Below are 22,996 nucleotides of genomic sequence, written 5' to 3'. Positions count from 1 at the left end.
AGAATAAAGTACATTTGTGAGAATAAGTTTACACACCCATGCTAAAGTTGATCTGATAAAGTTCCCTTGGCCTTTGGAATTAAAATAGCCCCACATCATCACCATACCATATTGGCATGGGGTACTTTCCATAAGATCATCTCTCAATGCAAATCAAACCAGCTATTAGGCTAACTGAAATAAAACCATGCCAATCTCTAGGTATGGTGAGGGGTATGTGATTATGTGGGGCTATTTTAATTCCAAAGGCCAAGAGAACTTTATCAGGATGCATAGTATCCTGGATCCATGAAATAACTGGCCTTTAAAAATAAAAATCTGCCTTCCTCTATAGGAATTTAACATAGGGGTGTGTATTCTTATGCCCTCTGTATTTTAAGGAAGAATTTATTTATTTACGATACATTATTCATTCACAAAGAAAATTGGTGTCCTTAAATTAAGGCATTAAGATCAATTTCCAAAAGATGATTTTGTTATTTCTCTTTTTAGTCAACTTTAGCATGGGTGTGTAATGTACAGTATATGAAAATCTTAATGGCTCATTTCAGCCCCTCTTTGGTTCACTTTGGTGTAAGCAAATGTAAATATCTGTTCTGATTCCAGTGAAGCTGTGTTCCAGGGAAGTTTCACATTGACCATTTTGTCTTCTTATCAACAAGTGTGGTAGTGAATGGACCTATTCTGTCGTCTCATTCGTTTGATTGCTCCATGAGATGGATCAACAAGACCAGAAATAACAGTAGGAAATGAAATGGGGGGAAAAAAAGAAGAAAAGAATATAACAGGAGCTCTGAGCACATTTCACCTTTGTCTTTTATTTACACAAGCAGGGAGCACTGTTTTGAGGCGGTTTCAAGACCAAGGCCTCCCCCATAGACTTTTTTTCAACCCCCCTTTAAGTACATGCAAACAGGAAGCCCTGGTCTCGTCACTCCTCAGTCAATGCAGTATTCATTCTTGCCGAGAAGGCTAAGATGGAGGCTGTACAAAGGGATTACTGGTACTCACTGGCACTTTTGACTTTTCTCATTATTCTCAAAGGTATTGTGCTAATTCATTCTCATGATTCTTAAAAGTATAGCAAGCCTCTTTTATGGTCTATTACTATAGACCGGACAGCTTATCATTGTTTTCTTGAGTAAAAAGATTTTTTCAATCTAAGTGCGTTATCTCCTGTGTAATGATAAATATTGTATTAGAACATACATAACAAGTAAATACAAACCCTATTTGGATGTAATGGCTTGTCACAACTTAAATATGCATGTTCGTGTTCAACAAGTCCGTTTTTAAGGGTAAAGGCTCTCTTAAAATGTGATATTACTCTTTTTTCCTGACCCGTAGACAATAAAATTCTATTGAGATGGAAGTTCTTCAGAATGCAATTTTAATAATTTGTTGAATTAAATTTCAAATGGCTTCTAATTTTTTCAAGTTATTTACCATGGTTTGTAATTATGCAGTACTTTTTTCCACACGTATAATGAATTAGTGATGATTCTTGTGATTGCTCCGTAAGCACTCATGCTGTCATTGTTGTTTATCTCCTCCGTGATTTGGTACGTAATTCAGCATCGCTTCAGAAGAGTGGTGATGAAACCGTAAGACTGGAGGATGGGATGATCCTGGAGTGTTTGTGTCCCTGGGATGGGAACCTCAGTATGGTCTCCTGGACCAAAGTACCCGGCAAAAACCCCATAGCTGTTTACCATCCACGGTTTGGGCCGAACCTTGCAGTCGGGTACAACGACAGGCTGGCGTTCCTGAATAGAACCTCTATGGATGGAAGCATCTCAATCGCCAATGTCACAGAAGAGGATGCTGGTCTTTACCAGTGCTCCATGCAGACCTTTCCTCTTGGGACATGGACTAGAGATGTCCAGGTGATAAAAGAGAGTAAGTTACAGCCCCTTTGAATTACCTGAGATTGTATATATAATTTGGCTCTGGAGCAAAGGAAGAGCCAATAGGACTCAGGTCTGGAGTGTTGGCAATAGGAAAGCTGTTGTTCTTTGAGAAAATGCAAAAGGGGTCGTTTACATTCTGAACAACAGCGGCCGTATTATTTGAATGGATGGAGACAAAATAACGTTTTAACTGTTACAATGATATGACACCAATGATATGACAATAAGTTGCTTTCATGTACTGAATATGGCGTCTTGTGTACATCATCAGTTTGAAAGAACTTAGCTTTAATCATGTTCAGCGAAGTGGCTGGATTGGGCTGAAATAATTTCCATAGTTCTTAGGTTACGTTCAGACTGCAGGCAAAAGTGGCCCAAATCAGATTTTTGGGGGGTTAAGTGACCAAGTCAGACTTCTTCAGAAGTAGTGTGAACACTCAAATCTTGCCCAGATCTAATTTTTTCAAATCAGATTTAGACCACTTCCATATGTGGTCCTGAATCAGACCCAGGTCTGATTTTTTTTCAATGTGGCCGTAGTGTGAACAATCAAGGCGTATTTGATGCGACTTTTACGTCAATTTACATATACAGTACATTTGTCACAATTATGCGCCGGCGGGAGTTAGCTGATGTCATTGTTACTGTTCTTTTGCACATGCGGGTCAGTTCGGCACCGCAAACAGTTCACACTGGAATCTGATATAAGCCACATTTTAAAAGGTAATGTGAACAGCCAAACAAAAAATCAGATCTGAGCAAAAAATCTGAATTGAGTATAAGACTTGCGGAGTATGTGTGTGATTAATTTGTGTTCATTCATGTTTACTTTGCACGTCATAACAGATTTTTTGCCTCATTCGGAAGTGACTATGATGGTGGGTGGGAATCTGACTGTGGTATGCCCCATCTACAATTACACTGTCAGTGAAGACTTCGTCAGTGAGATCCTCATTAGGAAGGATGACCAGGAGCACATCATCGGCAGGTGTATACTGCAAGATGGCACTTATGTGTTGAAGGACCAGCATGAGACGATACCAGTCAACTGTGCCGATCCCCACCTCGGTGTGACCTTTGAACTCAACAACTTGATCATTGCGGACGAAGGCCGATACCGGTGTTTGATGAGCACCGAACACGGCGTTGAAATCTTCACATATCAACTGACTGTCCACTCTCAAGGTGAGGAAAACCTTCGCCTTGACGGGCAAGGTAATTTCAATTAAGGCCTTTCATTTGATTTCAGACTTTCAAAATGCTTTGGTCATTGGTCAGTGTCCCTTCGAAGTAAAGCACAACTTTTAATTAGATGGGATAGGAGGGATTGATGCTTTAGGGACGCATGTATGGATATTTAGATTATATTACTTCATACATTATTAGAAGCTCCCACGTGGAAACAGACAGACAAACATATGCAGAAAGAGATAGAGAGAGATGCCAATTAACGCTTATAGCAGTCCTTCTGCCTGCACTGTCTGCTGCTCTCTCTGTTGTCTGTATGGCTACTAGAGTAAGGAAGAAAGGAAGGATGTTGATTCACCTCTCGTTGCTACACTCTGAAATATATTGACATTACACAGTGGCAAATCCCTGCATCAATACAGACACCCAAGGAAATTGGATTAAAAAAATAACACATTGAGGTCACAGAATAACGGTAAAATGTACCTTACATTGACGAGTACCTTACATTGGCATTACCAAGAACACTTGGTCAGGTGTTGCATGCAAACAGTGATGAATGCATTTAGCTAAGCTAAGGTGTTGAAAAATGAAGAGACACTCTGGAGCAAGGACTGTGAGACGGATCATCGGAATAGTCAAGGTATGTCACATGATGTTTTAATTTTTGTTAATTAGCCTCTGTTAGGTAATGGTAGTAAGCTGAGCCATATTATAACTAGTGACAGTGTGACCGATGTGTCTTAATTGAGTCATGTCTGGTCCCACAAGACTTTGTAGCATAACTGCAGGAGACCAGCTAGTGGCTAACATATGGTAGCAGCCTTTGAATGATCACATTCTATTTGATATTATTGTTATAGTTTGCTGCAACAAATAATTGTTGTGGATCATGTTTATTTTGTTAATTTTTTTTCTCCTTCAGATTTTTTTGAATTTATTTAATTTTTACTTAATGTATGTGCAAAAGAGGCAACAATAGAAAAAGATGTGTAGGGGTGGCAAGCTAGAAATCCGTGGGAAGCTTGGCAGTTGGTAGAAACTAGCTAATATTAGTTACTGCACTTTTTATCTCTTCAGATGAACTTCACACACCCACTATTGGTCCTGAGGAAGCTGGGTCTTCCTCAACACTACATCAAGTACAGGTGTTAGAAGGTAATTAGCCTGTTATTTGCAATGGGCTCATAGAGATATATGGTTGTAAAATAACATGGTTGTAAAACATCAATTGCTTCCGCTGTATTTCAGGTTGTTGAATTAAGTAATCTGTTTGCCCTGTGTAGATGTAAATCCATCTGAGGGAATACCCGTCACTGAATTGCCCCCCTCAGATACTGCCCATGATGTGACTGATCCTTCAGGTGATTATACTAGTCATCATCATCATCATCCATCATCATCATCATCATCATCATCATCATCAATCATCATCATCTATCATTGCTCCTCCATCCATTCTCCATCAACCTGCACCTGCCAAGTATTCCCTTGGATACATATGATATGAATATGCAGACTAATCTTTATTCTATGGAAATCCAGCTCCAGCTGAGAGAATGTTTACCACTGATTCAGCCTCTTCAGCCACAACTAACTCTGTGCGTCATCCTTCAGGTGTGTACATCATTAGAATTATTATTATTATCAGTAGTAGTATTAGCAGTAGTAGATGTGAAATAAGGTATGTGAATTTTAACTTGCATGTATTTATATAATCTGTGTTCACTCCATGTGAATCTAGGTCCAGTTGAGGGAATGTCAACCACAGCACTGGCTTCAGTCATAGCCATCACTGTGCCACATACCTTAGGTTAGTCGTGCTGGTCGTCGTTGTTGTTGTTTGTTGTGGTAGTAGCAGTAGTAGGTGTTGCACTGCATGATAAGAAAACACAATCTATGTTTGTGATGTAAACCCAGCCTCTACTAAGGGAATGTCAACCACTGAAATGGCTCCCTCAGTGGGAAACACCATTGTGGCTCTTCCACAAGGTTAGTAGTGGCTGTAGTAGTAGTTGCCGAAGTAATAGATGTAGTAGTAAGTGTATCTTTACAATAGACTTATATACAGTAATTGATTTTCGCATTTTGTATGATCTGTAGGTAAACTAATGTTTCCCCCCTGTCAATCCAGCTCCATCTGAGGGAATGCTTTCCACTGAATCAGTCATAGCCACCACTGTGCCTCATCCTACAGGTTAGCTGCAGTAGTAGTAATAGTTATAGTAGTAGGTGTTTGTATGATATGAAAATACAAACTAATATGTTTGTGATGTAGATCCACCTTTAACTGAAGCCATGTCTACCACTAAATTGGCTCCTGCAGTCATAACCACCGCTGGGTTTCATCTCCCAGGTTAGTAGTACTAGGGGCCAAGCAGTAAAGCTGCATAGGCATCTATTGTGTTCCTACCTTTTCTTATGATAGGGGGCCAAGTAGAAAAGCTGCCTTTTCTTGTTCATCGTCTTTCTATTTCTTTCACCATGAAAGTCTAAGGCAGCTATTAAATTTGGCACACGGATTGTGGAAAAACCATTGATTCATTATTTTGTTCAAGTTTCATGCTTGCATCCTAATGTGCCCAATGGGTTGAAATTGGACATGTTTTTGTTTGTACATATAATGCTTGAAGAGCACACCCAATTGTCAAAATCGTTGGATTTCTTCAATCAAGTGAAGATCAACACTCCTTATGATGTCAAGAGGACATTGTAATGCTTGAAAGAGGCTTTGTAATGCTTGTTTTCTCGACAAAATTTCAATGAAAAAGGGAAAAGAAACATATCCAAGTCTGACCAGTGAAGAGAAGAGGCAAAATTCTACGAAATCGGAAAGCAGATGGCTGGAAGACGATTGGCAAGAACTTATGGGCGTTGTGGTGAGGTGAAGAGACCAGAGGCACAGAACAAATGAAACAAATTCTGGAGGGGTGCATGACGACATTGGATGGATAAAACATATTTCTTTTCTGGGGAAAAAAAGTCATTTATGTTCTGAATGCAAACTTTTGAATGGTAGTGTATAAACTGCTGCAGAAAGTTGGGATTGGATTGGAGTCTCCGTATGTGGATCATCTTGTAACGTGGTATCTTCCTCTGCTCAGAGGGCTGCAGGTCCCCACCACAATTCGGCCCCTGTAGGGGTTCCTTCCCTCGGTTCTACTATGATGTCACCACTCAAAGCTGTGAGAGTTTCATCTATGGTGGGTGTCGGGGGAATTCCAATAGCTTTTTGACTCAAGAGGAGTGTGAGTCAACATGCAAAAGCATAACTGGTGAGTGTATCTTACTGTAAATATGCAGTAGTACCACATTTGTGAACGTGGTTGTAGGAAAACAGAAACTTACTGTCTGTTCAAACCTATTGTTTGATTTGCTTTTGTCCACATAAGGGAGTAAATTCCCATAATGTTGAATTATGGCTTAGGTTCAGTTCAGTTTAACACGGCCTCTCCAGTTGTAAAAGAAGAGCAGGCTGATCCATCTTTGGATACTTTGGAGCAAATATTCTGTAACTAGATTAGCACACCATTTCCCAGTTTCACTGAAGAGAGACAAATAAGCAATAAGCCACGAGAGGCCGTAGGTTACACTAAGGTGCGTTGTTAGGCACAACGCCCAAGCGGAGTGCCTAAAATCCCCCTTAGCTGTTCTATAATTAGTGTAAACTATGGACTCGAGTGGCTTATTGCTTTTCTAAAATGGTTACTACATAGTGTAGTATGTATGTATAATAAGATTTCATAAAATAGAGGCACAGCAATGAGAAATGTAAGTATTTATTCATAGATAATCACCCTTCCGCCAAGAAATATATTTCCTCTATGAGAATGGTTGCCAAGCAACATCGAGACACAGCAACTCTTACTTTTTGTATCAAGTTGTGTTAGCACAGTAAAAAATAATGAATTGCGGTCAAGGTGTATGTTTGTGCTGATTATACAACGGCATGGAACGTAAATCAGCCAATCATAATTTAGGACCGGAACTATCCCTTTTGGAACTTGGATTTTGGCGCTGGTCATGGTGACAATTTATTTATCACATTGTAAAATTGATACAGTTTGAAAATGGGTCAGATTGTGGTTGTGGTCAGATAATTGATTATCAGCATGAAAAATGTCTGCAGATGATGGTCTTGATCTTACAGATGAATACAGAGAGCAAGTGTTGGCCCTGTTTTAATAGTGTAGCCAACGTTCTCTGGTGAAATTTGTAGGTTAACTGCTTTTAAAGTTGAATTTCTATACAGTTTTAGTACTATACAGCAGAGCTGTGTTGACACCCATTCAGTCTCTACCTTTTACTATTTTTGCTCTTCTTTCTTCTTTTGCCATTGGAGTCTAAGGCAACTTCTAGAAGAGTATGGTCAATTTGTCACACTGATTGGGGATGGTCTCATGATTCATTTCAACAAGCGTTATGTCTGTGTCTTGAGCACTCTACCAACATCAATGGGTCAAATATGGAAGTGTGTTTATGCAACTAAATTTAAAAAGCATTCCCAATTTTCAAAAATGATGTACTGTTGGATTCATGGAAACTATGTCCCTCTGAACTGTTTCGCTGCCAGATTGTTGCATGTAGCTGTATTAATCACCTCTATATTTTTTCTTCTGCCTTTGGAGTCCATGACACCTTTTTTGGTAAAAGGTTTTGAAATTTGGCACACTAGGAACTCTCCTGATTATTATGTCTTGAGCAACACTAGTGGTTGATGTCGGAGGTGTGTTTACAGATGCTACTTTTGAAAGGTATGGCAGATCTTCAAAATTTAAGGGAACTGTTGGATTCATTGGATGAAACCAAGTTTAATATACTATATTTCACCACATCCAACATTCTGAATTGGATTGGAAATGGATTCAGGAATGGATTCACCGTTTTTGAAGCTGTCCAAAAAAGAGTGTCATTTGACACATGGGAGTACTGCAATAAGGAAAAACCTATTCATCCTAATGTTTTGTTGATGTGTTGGTCTTGTGGGCGAAGTGGTTGATAATATCTCATGCTGGAAGACCCCAAGGATGGGACATGACCACATTGAGTGTAATCAGAAACCTTGAAAACCCTTTTCAGTGACCACAAACCTTAGAAACATGAACTTCAGGAAAACCTTGCGGAAGTAATCATGGATTTTTCATTTTCAAAGCCATTTGTCTGTTACAGACGATTTACTTTTGCAGAAAACAGGAAGCAAGATCATATCTTGGGCAGTCTTTGGTCAGTTGACCCAAACTTGCCATGAATGCCTTCTGCCATGCCCATGCCATAAAATGGCATCAAGTTTCCATAACAACTATGCCCTGCTGGGCTGCTTGGCCCCCTCAACACTGCTGGAAGCTATGTTTTTTTACTCTTGTAGTAGTTGTAGTTTTTGTAGTAGTAAGTAGTTGTAATGTAGTAAGGAGTATACTTATGTATGACACTAATGTGTTTTCTCACCATGTATATCTAGGTCCATCTGAGGGAGTGACCACTGAATTGACTCCCTCGGTCCTAGCCACCACTATGCCTCATCCCCCAGGTCACCACTAGTGGTTGTTATTTGAGTTATAGTCGTGGTAGTAGTGGCTGTTGTCATGATCATTGTTCTTATTTTGTTGTAATTGTCAGCGTTATTGTTGTTGTATTTGTCACCAGTGTTGCCATCATCGTTTTGTTGTTGTTGTAGTTGATAAGTAGACTTCTACATTGTTTGATAGACAAATGTAAAATAATGTGTTTTTCCCCACGATAATTCAACCACTGAATCGGCTTCCTCAGTTGTAGCGACCACTGTGACACATCCACCAGAGGAGTAGTCCATCTAGCAAGCAAAACACAAATCCTGGCTTATTTTTATAATTCCATTAATGTGGCTTTTTGGAAATCCCAGCTCGGTAACCGTGATAATTTATGCCACTGAACTAGCCTGCTCAATTGCAGGCTAATTTTCCAGCTTAATTTAACTGTGAGAGTGAGAGTAGTATTTGTTATCATAATTGTTGTTGTTGTTTTCTTATTGCCATCATCATTGTTGTCTTTGTGTATGTTGCTTTTTTATTTTAAATTTGTTGTCACCAGTGTTGTTGATCATGTCTTTGTGGTTGTTGTTTTATTGTTGTTGCCATTGTTGTTATAGTAGTAAGTTGATTTCCCATTTGTATCTATAACTGTAATATAGTTAAAAGAGTGTTTTTTTCCCATGTAAATCCAGCTCCATCTGAAGGAAAGTCAACCACTGACTTGGCACCCTCAGTTGTAGCCATCACTGTACCTCCACCAGGTTAGCAGCAGTAATTGTTGTAGTGGTGGCAGTAGTAGTTGTTGTCTTTGTTGTCATTGATGTTTCATTGTGTTTGTTGACATCATTGTCGTTGCCGATGTTGTAATTTTGTCAACAATGTTGTTGTTCTTTCATTATTATTGATGTCTTCATCGTTGTCGACGCTGTCGTCATTGCCTTCGCTGTCGTCCATTGTCCAACCATTGTCGTTGTTGCCGTAGTAGTGAGTGGATTTCCCTACTGTGGGATCTATTGGTAAATGAATGTGCTTTCCCCACTCTAGCTCCATCTGAGGAAGCATCTTCCACTGAATCGGCTCCCGACGTCGCCACTACTGTGCCGCTTCCTCCAGGTTAGCAATAGTAGTGATGGTAACGGGCGTAGTAATAGTAGTACATTTCACCCCATAAATATGTGAACTAATCTGTGTTTGTGTTGTGCATTCAGAGCCATCTGAGGGCATATCTGCCACTGAACCTGCTCCCTCAGCCAAAGCTACCACTGTGCCTCATTCCACAGGTGTGTACAGATGATCTCAGAGCAAAGTGTTATCAGTGGAATTAACCCTATTATTATTAGCTAACCCTATAGCCTATTATTATTATTTGTAATAGTATTAATATCATTATTATTGTTATTAGTTGCAGCAGCAGTATCAGCATAATCAATGATGCCCTGCAATGTACAGTATGTAAATGCTTTTTAAAATTAATTTTAGTTGAGTGGATTAGCAGTTATTGTAAGAAAAGGCAACCATTTTATAATATCAGAAATTGTCTCTGATAATGCAAGCTATAATTGTATGTTGGCTTATATGTTATATGCTTATATATGTGTAATTTATGCAATGTGTAATTTTTTTTTAAGCTTAAACTCACAATAAAAGTACTGATTGACATACATATTTTATGTGTATATATTTCTCCCTAAGTGTTTGTGTTTTTAGTTGATTCACACTACTTTGCGTGATCTCTGGTTCAGTGTCACCTCAGTTATAAACTAACAGATATTAACAATCATGCTGTAATCACACACATCTAGTCCATATAATTCATTATACTTATCATAACGGATACTGACAAGGTATTTTGATTTCTTTGACACGAGAGCTTTCATGAGAAAGTCATTAACACAATGACATTGAGTGTATTCACACTTGCTTGTGATGGTCGTGTGAGTGTGTTATCACTGCCACAAGTGCACCTGCTTTTCCCTGCTTACACCCACTCCCCACCCTCATTTTCCTTTATCCTCTGAATTTAATTGTATGGATTTGTATACTGCCATAAATGATAGAAACAGTCTCAAAGTGCTTGACAAGGTCTGATCTCCCAAGAGACCCCCCCCCCCCCTCCCTAACACACACACACACACACACACACACACAACAACCAGAATCTAAAGTACATTTAGTCAATATTTGGTTTGATGGAAATTCTAAAAAAAAAAAACAAATCTGCCTTAGCAAATGCCTTGAAGTACAAATACAGAATGTGAATGCAGCAACAGAAACTTTAACTAAACTAGACTTACCCACCTATTCAGAAAGACACCCCCCCCCCCCCTCTCTCTCTCTGTCTGTTTGTCTGTCTGTCCTTGTTGTTTCCTGTCTGTCTCTGTCCCACTTACTTGTGATTTTAAGAAGAGCAATATTTAAGAAATTTCTTTTCTCATTTCATCTTCTCTCCTGCATATTTTAGCCAAATGAAAGTGGGTGGTTTCAACAGACTTTTAACAGGTGTGAAGGTGGATAAGACTTTAGATATCAGCACAAAGAAAGATTGAGATAGCTCTGGAGAGTCATTGGATTATTAGAAAGACCTGGTTCACCGTTGTATGAGGCCCTAATATAATAATCATACCACAATATAGTATGTAGTATAGTATATAGTAGTATAGTATACAGACGCGGCTCGTTCACTTGGGCAGGAGGGGCAGAGCCCTACTAAAGATTCATCCACTAGAAAAGTAGATCCACAAAATATTTTTTTTAAATAAAATGTTGTTTGTTTATTATTGTAATCAGTGGCAAAGTACTCAATCATGTTACATTTTTGTATGATTTGCAAAGAAATTTCGCAAAGATCGCAAAGATCTCGTTGGTCATATCCGTAGTTGTTGTAGGCCTACTGTAACGTTACATTTAATTTCTGGTAGGGCAGTCACTGCCCTGAAGAAATTGAACAGCGCCTGCTGTTTGTCTATGTAAATCTGTCGACCGATAATGGAACTGCAGCTAGAGCGCGGTTAGTAGAAGGTCGGGTGGGCAGATCATGCCACTGCCCACCCTATACGACGTCAGAACTTACTGCCTACTGTAGGTAGTAGCCTATATTAGTCCGCACGAAGTTTGTGAGGTCAGGCAGACAGTTGAAAAATGGCTAGTGAACAGCGTGTGTGCAATAGTGTGGAGTTTCTCTTAAAGAACTTATTCGAAAGACTTGAGTTTGTAGTTACCTTAGCTATCAAAGACCTAGGACCTGATCAGCCCGACATTAACATCGTATACCAACAAACAAAGGACAAGAGTCGGTCATTTAATCGGACATTTTCACGTTAGTGGTAGGCCATATGTCTGATAAGAAGCTCTGGTTGTCCTGAACGCAATAAAATGTTCTGTTTTCCATGCCTGCTTTTCCGATCTTCTGGGGGACAAGGGGATGTTTGGAGTAGGCTAGTGTAGGTGTGTGTGACATGAAACATTTTTCAGAGAAGGCAAAAAACATGAGGCTAGCATCTGAGTTGTGCAAATTAGCCATGCTGGGGAAAGCTAATATTGCAGCACAACTCAATGAGGGCTACACTGTAAGTGCGAAATCGTGTACGAGTTTGTTCACCTGAGAGTGACACAGATAAAGTAAGGCTGATTGCACAGATATTTGATGGGGCTATGTCATGAGAGGAGCATCTAGTGGAGTGCGTAAGAAAGTGCGAGACGTGTCTTCTCGGATTTTTATAGTTTCTCCGCTTTTTTCACAAGATCTCCGAAAAGATTTAAAAGCTTATTTTGGAGTGTTTCGAAATAATTGAAACATCTGGAGATTTTAAAACAATCTCAGTTAGAGAGGCTAAAGGGTTTTCTCGAATGCTCTGGCACACATGGTTACAGACAAGTTTGTGGCCAACATGATAGGCCTACGTGATGTCCCGTGCCTTTGTGCAAAACATACCGGTGTCCAGGATAAGCGCAGGACCGCTTGTAACTTTGCGCAAATTGCATATGAAGTGTGTGACAATCATAGTTACCGCCACCGACAGATTTTCATTCACTGGCCATTTGTCTGCCGCCATCCTATTTGATAGTTCAAGCTTCCTCAAATTTTCCAAATCATTCCCCAAGGAGCTCTTGAAAAAAACTGCCCTTTTACGTGTATGTGTCACTTAATATTAATTTCTATACAAACCACGGTGGACACGCAAGCACTCATTCATAGATTATTTAGCCTACCTTTTTAATGAATAGCCTACTTTTAATTTACTCTAAAGTTGAGCTGGCTCTTAAACACAATAATTTCGTTACTTATAATTTATTTTATGAGTAGGCTAGGCCTACATGACAATAAACATTTAAACTTGACTATGAGAGCTGAGTGGTGTAAGGCGGCGTGAAGCCTACACTTGGAGCTCTAGTGGAATTTTGATTTCGCAACGAATTCTCGGTTATTTGTTTCCCTCTTGAGTTTTTCCCCCAAAGTAGTTCTCCACTGATCTGAGCTAATGAGCTGATTACCGGTACCTACATTGTAGCTTTTATTTGTCTGGAATCTCAACATTTAAAACTTCACTTCTTATAAATAAAATAACATTAAGTAGGCTATAGGTTAATAATGCATGAACAAAACGGTATTTTGACCGCAAGTGGTAACAGTATGGAATTCCATTCCCCAGATTTCGCTCATAGCCTAGCCATAGAAAGAAAGAGTTGTAAAAATGAACAAAATCTCCGTGGACCGCCCTTGTGCGTCCAGCTGCCGGTGACCTGGAACTATGCCAATTTTTTTTCTAAACTTGATCAACAGACTGCCCCGCCTATTTGTCAACCCAGGAGCCGCTACTGATAGTATATAGTATATTTAGTTTATTTACTGTCTCTATTGTACAGTGGAGTTTTGTTATATGTTTATACTTTTCTGCTGTAAGTGCATGTTGTGTGTGATGTTTGTAAGCTACTGAGACCTTGAATTTCCCCTTGGGGATCAATAAAGTATCTAGGCCTATCTATCTATATCTAATATCATAATCATAATGTAAATTTCAATTGAAAACAATCTACATTGAATTATTCCATTAAAATGCTCTTGCCAGATAATTTCATAACATCTTCCTATATGATTGAATGAGCTCCCTGCATGGAGTTGGTTAGGAGGCACCTTAGCATGACTTTATTAGCAAATCTCTTTAATGGATAGGTCCGAGGTCATGGCGTGAGTGGACAGAGTTCCTCAAAGCCGCCATAGTTGATGGAACTGGTCAATGCAGACAATGCCCTCGAAGGTGTGATCTAAAGTTGTATAGACATAATGGTTGCTGACTGACAGCAGTTATTTGGAGTTAGTAAATTGAAGAGTAGAGTTAGCTGTTAGCTTTGAAGGTTCCTAGACTAACTACAGTATATAAAGCAGTGGGTGTTTTTGAGTGAATGTAAATATATGCGCTTAATTACTGAACAACTAGCATACAGTGGTCAGTGGGTGGACATGGAATACCATCTCTTGGATCAGACTTGGGGGGGGGGGGGGGGGGGCAGACAAGATGGCAAACAAAACTATGTATCGGAGACCCAAGACATTAAGACCTTGACTGTCAATAGAATCTGATTGTTTTGCTGGCTTGTTTTTGGATTTCCTTTGTTCAGTCCTCAGTCCTTCCTTCAAGCTGCAACTATTAATCAATAAGGTGTCAACTTTTAAATTATTATAGTTTAGTGATTGTTCAATTGGTATGAGTCATTTCCGAAGAAAAAAAGTCTAAAACCATTTGCCTCCAGCCTGATGAATTTAAATATTGCCTGGTTTCTGTACTCCTCTGCTTTGGGGTACACAGACTGTGATCTTGCATAAAATTTTTTTCAACGCTGTATAGACCAATCATATAATCAATTAATCGAGAAAATAATCAACAGATTAATCATCAATGGAAATAATCATTAATTGCTGTCCAAATTGTCATTTCAGACAACGGCTATTCTTGGATGGACTTCCTGGACATCCCTGAGGAGTATCGGATCTACGTGTACGCTGGGTCTGGGGCAGCTGGGCTGCTGCTCCTCCTGCTCATCATCATACTGGTCTGCTTGTACAGGTACTTTATCACTCTACATCAGTGTTTCTCAAAGTGTGCTCCGCAAGCTATCCCATGTGGTCCGCGAGCAGACCATGAGTTGTTTGCAATATTACAAACTTGTATGCAAATCCAAACAGTTAAGTAAGCTATGCCAGTTTAAATCATATGAATCCTCTGACACAATAAGCAAGGTGCAAAGACAATAAGCAAGGTGGTTCAGTGTGTAGGCCTAATATACTGTTGAAGTAGGTCTACTCTTTTTCAGCTAGGTGGTCCTTGGTCTGAAAAAGTTTGAGAAACACTGCTCTACTGTACATCTCTGCTGGTGACCATGGTTTCAGATGCGTCATGTTGTGGCGGTGTATAAAAGACACACTACAGGCACACCTACTGTACTGTATGTAGTGTCTGTAAAACCACCGTGCAAATTACATGTTTCATCAGGGTTTTCACCCCACCCTCCGTTTTCAAACTTTGGCTCTCCAAAGAACAGTTATATATTATGTTTGTCTTTAATGGCAAACACTTTTGTCCAAAGCGACTTACATCAATAATAATAAACATTATAATTAATTGATTATATATTACATATTATAATCTGGTATATTACACATTGTGTACTTTTTTAGAGCTGTGTTGTATGGTTTCATATATATTTTAAATACCCCCCAAAAAATGGAGCATTGCATCACTGTTTAAAAAATACCTGTAAATAGTGCCCTGATAAGACATAAACATGTGGTACTCCATGCACGTAGTCGAGTGTGGGGTGGATCATCTTACCAGGGCTGCAAAGTAACGGTGGCTGTTACGTTCTTGCTGGATGTTTTTCAGAGCAATTCCTCATCTGCTGCCTCCACACCATATGTTTGAAATTCAGCCCAGCTACCAGTCACTTAAGTTTTCGCTCTGGTGCGTGTGTGCGTGCGTGCGTGCGTGCGTGCGTGTGTGCGTGTGTGTGTGCTCGTGTGTGTGAGCGTGTGTGTGCGCGTGTGTGTGTGCGTGTGTGTGTGTGCATGTGTGTGTGTGTGTGTGTGCGTGTGTGTGTGTGTGCGTGTGTGTGTGCGTGTGTGTGTGTGTGCGCGTGTGTGTGTGCGTGTGGGAGATAGTGAGTGCGAGTAAGTGATGTTATAACTGGGTGTGTGATGAGGTTATATGCTTACTGCAGAGTGCCGGAGTATTCTTAACGTTCATTAGCAGACGTATTCCAATGCCCTGACCAGGCTCAGCCTGTTTCTAGGAAGCCTGGTATCATGGCTTCTCAGCAAACTTGGCCGGTCTGCCCTGGCTTGAATTATGACATGCCTGTAATATTTCATGCTGAAAATGACATAGTTGGATTCAAACGGCATCTCTTTCCCCCAGGAGGAAAAAGAGACGGGAGGCATACAGAGTCAAACTCCATCCCGGGAGAAGATGGGTGAGCACATAACGCAAATTGAATATGTGAAATATAAAAAATAGATGACATCCAGTACTGCACTGAGACCATTTGACTCCAAGTTCCTGCTGTCAATAGTGCTGCTTGCTGATGGCTTGCCATTGCTCAGGGGTTAATGAAAACTAATGTGGATGATGTGGATGGGGGGTGGTTGAACATTGCTCTCCCATGTCCACAATCCACACCTAAGATGTCTTTGAGCAAGGCATCTACTGTATCTATCTATTTATCTATCTAAGATTATAACATGACCCTGTTGTTGTCGTTGTTGATATTGTCATCGTTGTCGTTGTTGATTATGTTGATTTTGTCATGGTTGTGCTGATGTTGATGTGTTGTCTTTCAACTGTGTGCCTTGTGCAGCGCGACTCGGAGCAGGGTGGCTTCTACGACCGCATGAGGAAGGGCACCAGGTGGGGCAGACAGGAGCCCATTTATGCCAACGTTCGCACGGGACACAAACACAAGTACAAGCCCAAGCAGAAGAGGAAGAGATGATTCCACTACCTCTCTGAAACTCACGCTGCACCCTGCCAAAAAAAAAAAAGTTTTGTTTGTTTTAAGGTCAAGGCAAACCCCAGGGGATCTGAGGACAGTGTGTTTCATGTGACGAAAGCGCAAGAGTGAAAGTGAAGCACATGGAATGAGCTGTGATGTGATGGAACTAACCTTGATGTGAATTCTAATACACACTCCCAAGAAAAAAACCTCCAACAAAGAAGGATAACCAACCATTACGGAAGTAATGTTTCCCTAAAAGACCCATCACTACTTTAATATTTAGCATCATTTTCATCTTAAGGCTACCACTGACCTCATGCTATATAACAATGCATCTAAATCCAATAGTAGAATTGCAATTTCTCCCTTTAGCAGAGGAGTTTTTTTCTGATTATTTTATATGTTAAAGGGTGCAGAGTACAAGGGTCCATTTTCAATACCAGGAACCCTCTACAGTCAAGGTCATTAGCTCTCAAAAAATCTATACAGCGGACAGTAAAAGAGCATAGTTGTAAGTTCCATCCAATGACTAAAAAAAAACATAAAAAAACATAAAAAAAACAATGGATAATTTATGCTTAGTCAGAACCAAAGACACAGGAAGAAACCAAAAATGGCTAAGACTTAACCAATTATGGTAAATTCTGGCAAAAATTTGTGAAAATGGCTGACCAATTTTGGCTTTGTTTTGCTGTAGAACGTAAGTGCATGACACCATGCGCAACATATCCATGTTTTCTATACTCATTGGTTCTTGCAGAAAGGTTCTTCTGGAACTTCTCCGCAAAACACTCAATGATTCTAGATATCCGTTTGGTGCACAGCACCCAGAATGGCAGATCCCTCACTGATCCACCAGAACTGAGCCAAATCGGGCTGAATCAGGGATGGATCTCTTCCAGAATCAGCTGATGGCCACCATTCCTCAGATCCCTCATTGTTCCTGTCTGACGCCTCTGACCGTGAATACCAGTTCTGTGGCAGCCCAGGGCTGTAGGCGTGGATGAATTCGCTATTCACTGCCATTGTAGCTGAATGAGGTAAGAGTGGTCTGCCTAGTTTCTTTATCTGTGCATAAATAGAACCATGGACTGTAGAGATTAGCTGGTCACTTTGCAATAGTGGCAGAGGGATGGTAGAGAGTGGACCCTCTGAACAGTTTTTATTTTATGTTTTATTTTATTTTGTCATTATTTATTTAAAGCTTCCTATAAAGAGTAATGTTCAGAGAAACCATATGTTGTTTTTTTTATGTTGTTTGTTCGACTTTTAGTGAAATAAAATATGAAACTTGAAAAGGGACTGTATGTGTGCCATGATGTGCTAGACGTTTATACAGAATGGGCGAGGACGCAATTAATAATTAGCCAAGGTTCTCTTTTTGTTGTTGTTTAAACAAAGTGACACTTCACTCACTGAGATAATGCTTAGTTTTGGAGTAGTCAGTTGAAAAAATGGATGAGGATGATGCAAATTCACACAAACTTCTAATGTTTGACATTTGGTGGGAACACACTTACATATTTTGTGTGTGTGTGTGTTTGAGTGAGTCAGTGTGCATTGCTATATAATGAACAGAATTGCATACATATGTATATAATCCACATGTCATTTATTCAACCCCTAAGAGCAGCAAACACTCGTGTTGGAACAGAATTACAATATGACACAAAAAAACACAAAATACACGGCAGGTACACAACAAAAACATGGTCAGTGTATCATACTATATGGCATCAATAACTTTTTGTTCTTCCAAAAATAAACTTTTTGTATATGATAAATAATTATAATTGAACACATTTTAGACAGTATGAGATACTGTTAGCCATTTTTAATAGGCATACCTACTTGTCTTTTTCCCCACATCGATTTTGAATTTAATTGTTGCAACAAACACAAAGCAATTTTTACACCACAGACCAAGTAGGCTACACCTCTGGCCAGGGCTGCTCTTTTAAAAATCCCACAGGGAATCTTCAGGATGTAGAAATGTTCCAGTTTGCAGTAGAGAGACAGAGGGGTTTGGGGGAGGTGGGGCTAACAACCATAATTAAGGTCACAGCATAACATTTTCATTTCTGCTTTAAGAGGTTGATGGCTGTATCCTCCACACTGCTCTTAAGCCAGCCTGGACACCCAGCCTAGTCATGCAGAACTCCTGGTTGCCATGGTATCTTAATGACTTCCCCTTGGTCTTTTCCCTACAAGGACACAACACCAAAAATACACACACTCTCTCACACACACACACACACACACACACACACACACACACACACCTGACAGTGGCTCACAGATGCGGGCCTGAACTGGCACAGATCCGTTTTTCGTGTCGGCAGTTATTTGGGTCAAGCCGGACGAGTGAAGTTTTCCCATCCGAAACAGTTACGCAGGGTGACAGCACGACTCCCCTGTGAGTCACAAGTGTGTGTTTGTTTGGCCTGATTGTCTTTGTAGGTAAAGAAGCCGGTGTCAGGCTCATTAATTTCCCGCTGCCTCCGCATTTTCAAAGAGCTTCCGACAGCTCAGACTCAGCAGAGACACCTTTACGTCTTCTCTTGTCTGCTCTTTGTCATCCCTGCTCTTCAATAAAATGGCAGAGGCATCTAGAGTCATTATTACAATGGAAATACACTCAGTAAGCTACAAGAGGCTTTTTCTAATCTGACATTTTTGACCAACAACCCTCCTCCCTGGATATCAGAAGGCACTTCATACAGCAGTTCATAGGTGAGTAGCCGTGTAGGGAGACAGAAGTGGATAATGACAATCTGACCGTCCCCCACATACATGTCAATTTTTTAAAACAAAAATATCCGCTCAAAGATGGTGTGAATGCCGACAAACACAAAACTATCATAGGGCATGTCATGGGTATATATGAGGTTGCCAAACTGCAATGGAACTATATTTATCAATATTCATGGGAGAGAGAAAAACAAACTCAAGACAAAACCTGACATCAAGACATATGGTAGGCTACGTCAACTGGACATGGTGACTTACAAATGAACAAGAAGAAAAAGATGTTACTATGTTGTCAACATATAATTGCAGAAAAATAAATCTGTATTTAAATCTACAAGAGGAAAAAAGTTTTTGGTGCAACTTCCACCCTACTGTTGTTTTACAACAGGTAGCCTACAAAAGGATACTCCTTTCGTCATTATATTAACTGCTCTACAAATCACTGTTATCATTTTAAATACATTAAAATATAATGTATTTAATATACATTATATGTTTTTATATCGTAGAATCTTATATGTGTCCCTAGAGGGTCGCTAAAACGAAGGAATGTCTCGTTTTGGCTTGATAGGGATATCTATGTAGTGCTCGTCATTGCAGAGGTGCTGTGCTGTAGTCTGTTTCATAGTCACTAGAGGGCGACAGAGCTTGCTCTTGGTTTGGGGACGAGCATGACGCGTCCTCTTTTTGCTCAGACAGGAAACTTGGGAACGTCTGCGCCCGAGGAATCAGCGTCAGCGTCAGGCTGCTCCCTGTCAAAAGAGGCAGAAGAGAAGGCCGTAATTAGCATCGTTAACATTCATCTTGTTCATATTTTACCCCCAGGGCAGAAAGGGAAAGAGATTAGTACCATCTATTACATTCTATTTTACTGTGGCAGCTAAAGAGCTAAGAAGCAAATAGCCAGGGACCACTCAAGGCTTCAGTTTAAAGCCCATCTTAAAATATTTCATTTTTAAGGGAATTCCTCCTTGAACACTTGAAATCCTACTGGCTTTTGCCACATTTATTCTAACTTCATATTCCTAAGACTGTGTCCACATAAAAATCATGAGCAACACTGCCTTGCTGCTGTTAACATTAATTGTAGAGAGTGTTCATGTCAGCATTGATTAATACCCATTAGTTTGCATTTCACTTGCTTGATTCAAATTAATAACCCAATTTGATGGGTCCCTAATGCAGTGGCTGCTTAGCTGCAGAGGGAGATGGATACCTGGGCTGGGAGCTACTGGACGCCTCTAATTAATTATAGATGAAAGGGAGAGCGCAAAAAAACACAGAGGTGAGGCGAGGATACCTTCATTGGTAATTGCAAAGCACACAAAAGCAGAGCAATACACAGAGAGAGAGAGAGAGAGAGACACACACAGACACACACACACTATATATAAATAAGACTGCACCACTCCTACATGCAAACACATAGTTTGTCACTATGTGTGTGTGTGTGTGTGCGCGCACGACTGTGCATGTGTGTGTGTGTGTGTGTATGTGTTACTCGGCATGTGTTTGTGTAGCCTGTATAACACACGTGTGTGTGTGTATGTGTGTTGTGTGTAAAAGCATAGGCCAAACTGGAAATTGCAGTTATTAACAGCGCACTCTGCCACACAGGAGTCCAGCAAGGTGTGACCACGGTCAGAGTTTGCGTGTTTCTCTCCTACAGTCCTCCATCCTACCTGCACAGCTTCCGTCCACTAACACTGGCCACCGGCCTATGATCAGAGCTGGTCATGGTGGAGGACAGTCTATTCTGAGCCATGCATGCCTTGTGCTCATCACTCATGCTCAGGAAATGTATGCAAGCCCCGAGACTTCCCAGCATGAGCCAAGCAGGCCACCGTAGGCTAGGGCAGGGGGGCGGAGTGGGTTGAGTTGTAGTTTGCCAGGGCTCCTGGCCACAGAACGTGCTCCAGTCACCTTGGAAATCGCTGTCAAGCTGCAGCCCTGGCGACTGAGGCGGGCCGGCCCAGGTGGCCGGTGGTGGACGGGCCAGCCTGGCGAGCTGATTAGCGGGCTGGACGGGACGCCTGACTGGCCGGCTGGTTGACTGCTAGTGGTGGGTGGAAAAGGGAGCAGGAGCCAGGGGCTACTCACACCCTCAACACAGCGTGTCCCAGTCACACACACACACACACACACACACACATAAATACACACAAACACACGCCTACATAGCTGACCCAAACTCACACCTTCAATACACATATACACACACACACACACACAAAGAGAGAAACTGCCAGAGGGCACGGAAGAGCCAGAGTCTCATCTGGTCCATTCCAAAAGAGCCCATTAAGAAATCTATTATCATAATATTAATTAGGACACAACTCAGACAGGGGTGGGAGGGAGGGAGGCAGGGGGTAGGCCTACAGCACACTCACGTTCACCATCACAAGGGCTTAACAGTCAATTACAAGCAACCGGTGGAGTGACTCCAGTCACTCTCAGTGCACACGGCAGTGCCGTGACAACACAAACAATGAGACTGTTCTAGAAGGCACTTCTCCCTGATGCCAAATTATGTGCCACAAGCAGAGCAACATTACTAACAGCAAACAATTTCAACAGGCCTGACTGTTCTATTGCTCTCTCTCTGTCTGTTGGTTTTGGTCTGAAATGGCTGAAGTGCTATGTAATCTAATCTGAACCACACATAGCACAATCTAATCAGTATATACTGTATATATTTTTTATATATATTGTCTGGGGGAAAAATGAGCTGCCATTTTAATGTTCCAGGTGTTTGAGTTTCATTGTGAAAAAAAAAAAACCCACAATAAATTGGGCGATTGGAGCAGGCAGTAAACAAGCACATTTGTTGGGCAAGGGAGCTTCTGTGGCGCTGGAGTGCCTGCAGCCTGAGGCCCCTGCATCATCTCACTCCCCCTGGGGCTCTCCTGAACTCCATCACCGGCCGGGAAGAGGGGGGAGGTGGGGGTGGGGTGGGGTGTGTGCAGGAAGATGAGGGATGTGTCATTGCTTTGTCATTATAGGGGACGGTTGCGTCATTCTACCTGGTGGAACAGATGCTGCTGAATTATGGTGGTGGGAAGCCATTTGAAGTGGAGTGCGTAAAGAAAGAAGCGTGTGTGAGAGTGTTTGTGTGTGTGTGGTTCAGGGCAACTGGTGGAGCAACACAACTCACTCCACCCTCAGATGATTCATGAGCGGTGGCTGGTAGGTAAGTCGAGTAGGTGGGCAGATGTTAGCGTTCCACTGCCTCTACAGTCCCACCCCCCCTCCCTTCTCGTTCGCTCGCTCGCATACTTTACTGCCGTTAGCCACCGGATCGACCTTCGCCCGGTTCCACCGTGCCGTTCATCACTATCCCTACGTAATACCCCCCCCCCCCCCCCCCCCATCACCCACGGGATCTAAATGAGACAGGGCTGATGCAGACTCCATTAGAATTGCTAATGCTAAAAAGACTGTTGAATACTTCACTAAATAACACCTCACCCCTACAGCAACTGCACACAATTACTTTTCAAACTTTGCAGTTGGAATAAAAGTGGTATCCTTGTACTTTTCCTTTTCGATATAACAGCCTGTAATTGATCCATTTGAGAGCAGAGTGTGGGGACTTTTTTTCCTGCTAACTTTAAAGTGCACTTATTTCTCTGCATCAGCAATCCTTCCATTGAA

At 41.0% G+C, this 22,996-nt stretch overlaps 2 protein-coding genes across 10 annotated transcripts in view; one reads left to right on the top strand and one right to left on the bottom strand.

Moving 5' to 3' along the window:
• Window positions 1–827: 827 nt before the first annotated feature.
• cd226 (CD226 molecule) lies at window positions 828–17,889 on the top strand. Of its 9 annotated transcripts, XM_042067271.1 has the most exons (18): window positions 828–1,044; window positions 1,576–1,899; window positions 2,757–3,095; window positions 4,179–4,256; window positions 4,385–4,462; window positions 4,644–4,715; window positions 4,843–4,911; window positions 5,019–5,090; window positions 5,233–5,295; window positions 5,377–5,454; window positions 6,203–6,373; window positions 8,557–8,625; window positions 9,298–9,366; window positions 9,650–9,718; window positions 9,814–9,885; window positions 14,541–14,667; window positions 16,015–16,069; window positions 16,454–17,889. In XM_042067271.1, exons 1-18 carry the CDS (start codon window positions 978–980, stop codon window positions 16,586–16,588), a joined length of 2,007 nt encoding a protein of 668 aa, XP_041923205.1. In that variant the 5' UTR covers window positions 828–977; the 3' UTR covers window positions 16,589–17,889. The 9 variants fall into 9 exon arrangements, with proteins under 9 accessions (XP_041923205.1, XP_041923207.1, XP_041923206.1 ...); XM_042067273.1 differs by lacking the exon at window positions 5,019–5,090 and having other exon boundaries at window positions 883–1,044; XM_042067272.1 differs by lacking the exon at window positions 8,557–8,625 and having other exon boundaries at window positions 883–1,044.
• A 309-nt stretch (window positions 17,890–18,198) lies between these two features.
• The window catches only part of dok6 (docking protein 6), a 45,488-nt gene continuing 40,690 nt past the window's right edge, over window positions 18,199–22,996 (bottom strand). The window contains exon 8 of the mRNA XM_042067281.1: window positions 18,199–20,094. Coding sequence (XP_041923215.1) covers window positions 19,934–20,094 — 161 coding nt within the window. The 3' untranslated portion in view covers window positions 18,199–19,933. The remainder of the gene's footprint in view (window positions 20,095–22,996) is intronic.

This window comes from Alosa sapidissima, chromosome 17 (assembly GCF_018492685.1).
Source record: "Alosa sapidissima isolate fAloSap1 chromosome 17, fAloSap1.pri, whole genome shotgun sequence".
Lineage (NCBI taxonomy): Eukaryota > Metazoa > Chordata > Actinopteri > Clupeiformes > Clupeidae > Alosa > Alosa sapidissima.
Note: the sequence above shows the minus strand (reverse complement) of the source record. Positions and strands in the feature narration are given on the sequence as shown.